Here is a 7,500-nt window from a genome sequence, read left to right as displayed (position 1 = left end):
TTGTCTTTTTGAGAAGGGGTCTCACTCTGCAGTTCAGGCTGGCCTTGAGCTCACTTTGTAGCTTAGGGTGGTCTCGAACTCGCAACGATCCTCCTGCCTCAGCCTCCCGAGTGCTGGGATTACAGGTGTGCGCCACCATGCCTGGCTGAATTTTACTTTTCAAAATACATTTGTGGTTGTGTCCAAGTGTGTGGGAGGCTGAGGCAGGAGGATTGTGACTCTTAGACCAGCTTGGGCTACGTGAATGAATGAATGAATGAGGAGCAGACAGAGTCAGAAGTCTAGAAGAATGCTACCTGCAGGCCTCGCGACAGGGAGGTCTGCAGCCAGGGCCTTCAATAAGAGAAGTCCCTGTTGCCTCGCACTTCGGTGTGCTCTGCCCCCTGCTGGCCACGCTGGGTACGTGCCTGTCTCAGGAAAGCAACTTCTCCCACCTGGTGCATTTTGCATCGTTTTGTTTGGAAGACCACGCCCGGCTGTCGTCTGGAAGGGGAGGAGAGGTGTTTTTATTCGTTTTGACATAGGAGCTCACTCTGTAGTCCAGGCTGGCCACAAACTCCTGGCAGTCTTCCTGCCTCAGCCTCCCGAGTGCTGGGATCACAGACGTGCGCCACCTCGCCCGGCCTGCGTTATGGTTGAGTGGGCGTGAAGTTGCAGTGCGGGAGACAGAGACGGTCTAGACGTGTGTGGCGGTAGTTGGAGGGTGCACAGCCATGAGTGCCTGATGGCCCCCCAGGTCACCCTGACGGCCACTCTGGGGACGCTGAACACCCTTGCTGACGTCGCAGACGGTGTGGTGCAGGGCAGGGGCCAGAAGCGGCTGAACATTTCCACCAGTGACCGGAAGCTGCTGAACTTCGTCCTGCAGCACGTGACCTACACGAGCACCAGCTACCTGCACAACCGCGTGGACGTGGGTGAGGCTTCTGCTCCGAAAGCGCTCGGGCTGCGGGGTCCTCCCCTCCCCTCCAGGGGCCCATCCCCAACCCCCGACACTTAACTTCCCATTTAGTCTACCCAGTGCCGTCCCCACGTTGCCGCATCCACCCGTGGACAAGGTGGCCCCTTACCCAAGCCGTAGCTCCTGGGTTCCGGCAGCCACCTGCGCCGTGCTCAAAGCTGTCTTGAGGTGGCACAAGCCTGTGAGCGGCTGAGGCAGGAGGATCGCTGCAAGGCCGAGGCCAGCCTAGACTGCACAGCGAGACCCTGTCTCAAAAAACAATAAGACAGCTGGGCGTGGTGGTGCACGTCTGTCATCCCAGCACTTGGGAGGCTGAGGCAGGAGGATCATTGCGAGTTCCAGACCAGCCTGGGCTACAAAGTGAGCTCAAGGCCAGCCTGAACTGCATAAGGAGACCCTGTCTCAAAAAAGACAAAAAAAGGGGCTGGGGATTTAGCTCAGCAGCAAAAGCGCCTGCCTGGCAAGCGCAAGGTCATGAGTTCGGTTCCCGGTACAGGAGAAAAAAAAAAAAAAAAAAAAAAAAAAAAAAAAAAAAAAAAAAAAAAAAGAAAAGAAAAAACAAACAAACAAACCAATAAGACAACCCCGACCCTAGGACCGGAAGCCCACCCCACCCCCCCACACACGCAGGGAGAGGCTGCGTTTAGCGCCACCCAGTGGTTGCCTCCGGACATCCCGCAAGTCAGGAGCCCAAACATCATTAACTGGGGAGGGGGGTGATCCCCCCGGGCCCCCCACTGCCCACCACCCCGGATTCCTGGGCAGCGTGGGCTTTGATCTGCGGAGGCCGCTGCCGGCTCTGACCGCTTCTTCCTGCAGTGAGCCTGGAATCCATGTCCGCCGTGGCCAAGTTCCCCGTGAGCATCCGCTTCCCTGTCATCCCCAAGCTGTATGACCCGGGACCAGGTGAGCCCCGGCCCGCGCCCCATGGAGCACAGTGAGCCCTGGTGAAATGGGGGCCCTCGGAGCTGTAGGGGAACTGATCAAATACAGGCCTGAGATAATTCCTGAGATTTGTGTGCAGGAAAGAAATTCTGGGATACGGTCCCCTACACTGCTTAATAATACTTAACTAAACCAGAGGTGGTGGTGTACACCTGCTGTCCCAGCACTCGGGAGGCTGAGGCAGGAGGACTGCCATGAGTTTGAGGCCTGCCTGGGCTTCAAAGTGAGTTCAAGGTCAACCTGGGCTACACAGCGAGACCCTGTTTCAAAAATAAGAAAGCAGGCACTGGGCATGGTGGTGCATGCCTGCAATCCCAGCGCTCGGGAGGCTGAGGCAGGAGGACCGACGTGAGTTTGAGGCCAGCCTGGGCTACATAGCAAGACCCTGCCTCAAAAATAAGAAAGCAGGTCCCATGTGGAGGCAGCAAGCCTTCCCTGGAGGCAGACTCTGGCCGCCCCGTTTGTGTCCAGACAGGAAGCTCCGCAACCTGGTGACCATCGCCACCAAGACGTTCCAGCGCCCCCACAAGCTGAAGGTCCTGCTGCGGAGCATCCGGGAGTTCTACCCAGACCTGACGGTGGTCGTGGCTGACGACGGCAACCAGCCCGTGAAGATCGACGATGAGCACGTGGAGCACTACATCATGCCCTTCGGGAAGGTGCGGCCTCCGTGCCCGGCGCCACGCCCCTCCTCTGAGTCCCCCTGTGAACCAGATTGAGTGAATCGCCCGCAGGGTTCAGCATGAATGGGGTGGTTGTTCCAGCCTCCTCCATACCGGTGTGGAGATTGCGGGGATGGTCTAGAACCGACCCTGTGTCTGCATCCCAGGGATTCCTGATCCAACATTCAATGCGTTGCTCGTCCCCACGAATCCACCCAGGCTACCGACGGTCACCCTAGCGTGGTGGTGCCCGCCTGTACTCCTAACACTTCCGAGGCGGAGGCAGGAGGCTTGCTGGGAGTTCAAGGCCAGCTTGGGTGACATAGTGAGATCCTGTCTCAAAAAAAAGTCACCGTCACCTCCCGAGCTCTCCTGAGACCTGGACTCCCCGTAGCCAGCGGTTGTCAGCCCCGCCTGGACCCGGGGTTCACCCCGTAGGCTGTGGCTTCATCTGTTCGGGCACAGCCTGGCCCTGGGGACCCAGGAATCTCCCCAGGGACTCTGTGGAGCTGCTGGGGGGCGGTGACTGCCGATCTGACCTGCTGCTTACAGGGCTGGTTTGCGGGGCGGAACCTGGCCATCTCTCAGGTCACTACCAAGTACGTCCTCTGGGTGGACGACGACTTCCTCTTCACCCCCAAGAGCAAGATTGAGAGGCTGGTCGAGGTCCTGGAGAACACAGAGCTGGATGTGGTAAGGGGTGGTGGCCGTGTGCCCGGTGTGGCCTGGAGTGACGGAGTAGGGGGAAGGGAGGGGGAGGAGGCCGCCGCAGGACTGGGACAGGGCAGGTCCGGCTCCAGCACCGAGAGCGTGGCACTTGGAACCAGGAGAGGTGTGAGCCCTGCCTTTGCCTCCATGGCAATCCTCCTGCCTCAGCCTCTGGAGCGCTGGGATGACAGGCGTACACCATCGTGACAGCTGGAAACTGTTTCTTGGTGTAAGGGAGATGCAATCTGGGGAGGCTTCCTGGAGGAGGCTGGACGAAACCCAGTCTCCCTGTCGGCCTGCTAGGTGGGCGGCAGCGTGCAGGGAAACGTGTTCCAGTTCAAGCTGTTCCTGGAGCAGGGCGAGGACGGGGACTGCATTCACCGGAGGTCGGGGTCCTTCCAGCCCCTGGACGGCTTCCCCGGCTGCGTGGTCACCAGCGGGGTCGTCAACTTCTTCCTGGCCCACACCGAGCGGCTCCAAAGAGTTGGCTTTGATCCCCGACTGCAGCGGGTGGCTCACCTAGGTGGGCATGAGGACGGGCAGGCTGGGGACGCCCAGGAAGACAAGGGCCACACCCGCGGGCCCTTGTCCCCTTCACCCCAAACTAGGGAGCTTGCGGTCTCTCCCTCTTCCCACTCTAGACACCCCACCCCCCACCCCGCACACCCTTCTTCTTCCGGCCCTGCAGCTCCGTCCCTTCCCTTCTTCCTGTCCTACTTCTCTTTCCAGAAATCCCTTTCCATTAAGTAACTGGTGGCCGGGCGTAGTGGTGCACACGGTCCCAGCACTGGGGAGGCTGAGGCAGGAGGATCCCTGCGAATTCAAGGCCAGCCGGAACCACAAAGCGAGACGCTGTCTCAAAACAAACACCGCTGGGTCCCCTGCCGGCCCGGTGACAGTTCCCATTTCTCGCGCTCTCTCCGCAGAGTTCTTTGTAGACGGGCTGGGCAGCCTGCTGGTGGGCTCGTGCCCAGAGGTGGTGATAGGTCACCAGACCCGCTTGTCGGTGACAGACAGGGAGCTGGCGGCGCTGGAGAGGAACTACAGCACCTACCGGGCCAACACGAAAGAGCAGATCCAGTTCAAACTGGCGCTACACTACTTCAAGAACCATTTCCTGTGCTCCACGTAAAGCTCGGGCCTGATTGGCTGTGGGCATCTAGAAGGTGCAGGCTACCAATGAGCCGACTCAGGGCAAGTGGATGGGCCAATCAACGTGTAAGGGTCATTAGGAATGGACCAATCACTGATCAGGGCAGCGGGGACCTTGTAGATTACAAACCGAAGTATTCCGCACCTTCCTGCTTCCGAGGCTTTTGCACTTAGAAATTCTTAGCCTCGCAGGACACGGTGGCAGCTGGGTCGGGTTGCTATGGTGACAGAAAGTGGACATCTTGGTGGAACGAAGGTCGGCGAAGCAGTGGGGCAAGGTCCTGGGTCCCTGTGGGCCTGGGCCTCTCGCAAGTCAGGTAGGACGCCATTCTTTATATTGGCAATCGGGGGCTAGGGAACGCAGTTAAAGCACAATTAAAATCCATAAGGGGCCCAAAGAGTTCCAGAGCACGCAAAACCAACAGAGAGCCGGGCGCGGGGACTCACAGCGGAAACCCCAGCACTCAGAAGGCTGAGGCAGGGGGATCTCAACTTCGAGCCCAGCCCAGGCAATGTAGTGACCTTGTGAGACCTTGTTTCAAAATAAAAATATTTACAAAGGGCTGGGGATATAACTTAGTGTGAAGGCTCTGGGTTCAGTCCCCAGCGCCAGGAAAAACAAAACAAAACACCTGGGCCTTAAAGACAGCCTTAACCTTGCTTAAACTGCAAACGTAAGCAAAACCTAACCTGGATCATTTTTGGTAAATCCTTACATTAGCAATGAAACTTAACCCCAGCCAATCACAAGCAGCCAAAGAACATGGGTGTGTGAATTGCTTCTTAACTTAAATAAACTCCTTCAAATTGTACTGTACCTCTGGTTTTTCTTTTATGATTCTAAAACTGTCGGGCATCCTGGCACACACATGTAATCACAGTCCTCAGGAGGCTGAGGCAGGAGGATGGAGTGTTGAAGGCCAGCCTGAAGTACAAAGTGCAACCCTGTCCTATGTAGCCCAGGCTGGCTTCCAACTCTTGGCGATCCTCCTGCCTCAGCCTCCCGAGTGCTGGGATCGCAGGCCTGTGCCACCACGTCCCATTTATGTCCCTCTCTGATCCCAGCTCCTCAAGAAAGACTGGATGTATGGACCTTTCTGTGTTTTTCTATAATAAATGGTTTTACCTTTAAAATCTAAAAAGAGAATGTAATTACTTTAAAAGAGAAACTGAATACATTCACTATGAGAAGAAAATGTGAATGCTTGCTTTTTTTGAAAATAAAGGGCATCAAAGCCACAGCCCACACCTGACACTTCGAAGGGGCCTGGCCCATAGAGGTGGAGGCGCAACCGGGACTCACGGCGCCCTGCTCCCCTGCCACAAGGCGGCGCTGTTGGCTCGTGTGCCTCAGCCCCGGCTCCAAGCAAAGCAGGGCCCCTTGGGACGCGTCGCCTGGCCCCACTGCGGGAGCAGGCGTGGAGCTTTCCTGTAGGTGAGCGGGGATCTATTGTATGTGCTAATCGGTAAGGAGAGTTTCGGTGTGGCTTGGCTTGTATGTCTCTTCTGTCAGTACAGTAAGTTATTCCCTATTTTTAAAACGTTTTTTGAGACAGGGTCTCACTAAATAGTCTGGCTTGGCCTCCAACCCACGGGGATCCTCTTGCCTCAGCCTCCCGAACGCTGGGATCACGAGTGCGCGCCGCCGCGCCTGGCTAATATCCTACCCTGTTGCGCACTAGTTAGCGCATGGACTATAACAACACTACGGTGCGGATGGTCCCCCGTATCTGTCCAAGGACCGCAGTAGGGTCCTGTCCCCAAGGGAAGGCTGCTGCCGCGTGGCTCTGTCCACGTCCACTCCGAGTGCACGTTGACTGACTGTGACGCCTTGCAGGCTGGGGGTACGGGAGGGGCGCACCTCTGTCTCGGGTCCGACGCGCGGACCTCGCACAGCTCCGGCCACATGGCCTCCCCGGGGCGGGGGAGGCTTGAACCCCAGTCCCCTCTGTGGCAGTCCGCTTCCCTCCCCGCTCGGCCAAAGCGTCCCCCGAACCGAAGCACCCGCGTTAATAGATAAACAAACAGCAGAAAGCGGGAAGCTCGGGCTGCGCGTGCCAAGCCTGGCGCCCGGGCCCTGCGGTCTCTGGTCCCGTCCGGGGCGCGGGTCCGGGCCCGGGAGGACGCGGAGGAGGACAGCCCGGGCCGGGAACGCTCGGCTCGCGCGGGACGCGGAAGTCGCCCCGCGCCCCTGCGCGCGTCTCGGGTGGTCCCGGGCCCAGGCGCGCGCACGGCGATGCGTGGCCGAGGCCGCGCACGGCGCTCTGCGGCTTGAGAAGGCGCTCGGCCGCCTGGAGCAGCCAGCGGGTCCCATGGTGTAATGGTTAGCACTCTGGACTTTGAATCCAGCGATCCGAGTTCAAATCTCGGTGGGACCTCACTAAGTATTTTTGGTTTTACCATCGCTGCTTTGGGAGCCCGCCGGCGGCGGCAGCCACCTCGGGCTGTTTGCTGGCCGCCCGGACCCAGGCGACCGCCGTTTAGGGTCCCTCCCCCTCTAGCAGCGCGCTCTGGTTTCAGGGCCATCAGCCCGTTGCAGTGCGCACGCGCTAGCGGCGGGCGGAAAAACAAAACGCGGCGGGAGACGCAAAGCCACTGTAGCCCAGAGGAAGGCGCCGCGGAGAGAAACCGAAGGCGCCTGAGGCAGCCGCTCTGGGCGGATGTAGGGGCGGTGCCAAGTTTAGGAGACCACGCCTTCAACACTGTTGATTCCCTCTCCTATTGGTCATTGTATAGAGAGCGCGTATAAAAAAAAAAAAGAGAGAGAGAGAGAGAGAGAGAGCATATGACTACTCTGGGAGCCACCAATGAAAAGAGCGGACCGAGCTAGAGGGCGGGGAGAAGGCGCCCGCGGCTCTCCGATTGGCTAAAAGCAGTAACTGAGCTTACCCGAGGCGCCTCGGGTGAGAGACCCAGTGCTCAACCGGTTCGGGTGCCCGTGGCGTCCGCTTGGAAGGTAGCGCCTTAGTGCCGGCCTGGGCGCCTCCGCCGGGTCAGCCCTCGGGGCGCTCCGCCGACCTTCCTCCCTACCCTGCCGACCGTGCCCAGGGATCCAAGTTCCGGGCGCTCCTG

General features: G+C 58.9%; 2 protein-coding genes and 1 non-coding gene across 3 annotated transcripts in view; 2 read left to right on the top strand and 1 right to left on the bottom strand.

Annotated features, from left to right (window-relative positions):
• Nucleotides 1–4,958, top strand: part of B4galnt2 (beta-1,4-N-acetyl-galactosaminyl transferase 2) — a 20,417-nt gene extending 15,459 nt beyond the window's left edge. The window contains exons 6-11 of the mRNA XM_005394221.2: nt 737–917; nt 1,781–1,867; nt 2,378–2,565; nt 3,121–3,261; nt 3,580–3,799; nt 4,203–4,958. Coding sequence (XP_005394278.1) covers nt 737–917; nt 1,781–1,867; nt 2,378–2,565; nt 3,121–3,261; nt 3,580–3,799; nt 4,203–4,408 — 1,023 coding nt within the window. The 3' untranslated portion in view covers nt 4,409–4,958. The remainder of the gene's footprint in view (nt 1–736; nt 918–1,780; nt 1,868–2,377; nt 2,566–3,120; nt 3,262–3,579; nt 3,800–4,202) is intronic.
• LOC106149633 (translation initiation factor IF-2-like) lies at nt 924–7,497 on the bottom strand (the record flags this gene model as incomplete). The annotated part of the gene is given in 2 exon segments (XM_013519113.1): nt 924–1,206; nt 7,318–7,497. Coding segments are annotated over 2 exon segments (200 nt in total), but the record flags the coding sequence as incomplete, so codon positions are not given.
• On the top strand, nt 6,735–6,806 carry Trnaq-uug. The gene has a single exon. It is a non-coding gene; the product is annotated as a tRNA-Gln (tRNA).
• Nucleotides 7,498–7,500: the final 3 nt, after the last annotated feature.

Source organism: Chinchilla lanigera, unplaced genomic scaffold (assembly GCF_000276665.1).
Source record: "Chinchilla lanigera isolate Chin_1 unplaced genomic scaffold, ChiLan1.0 scaffold00050, whole genome shotgun sequence".
Lineage (NCBI taxonomy): Eukaryota > Metazoa > Chordata > Mammalia > Rodentia > Chinchillidae > Chinchilla > Chinchilla lanigera.
The sequence above is the reverse complement of the archived record's forward strand: the minus strand, read 5'-3'. Positions and strand labels throughout refer to the sequence as shown.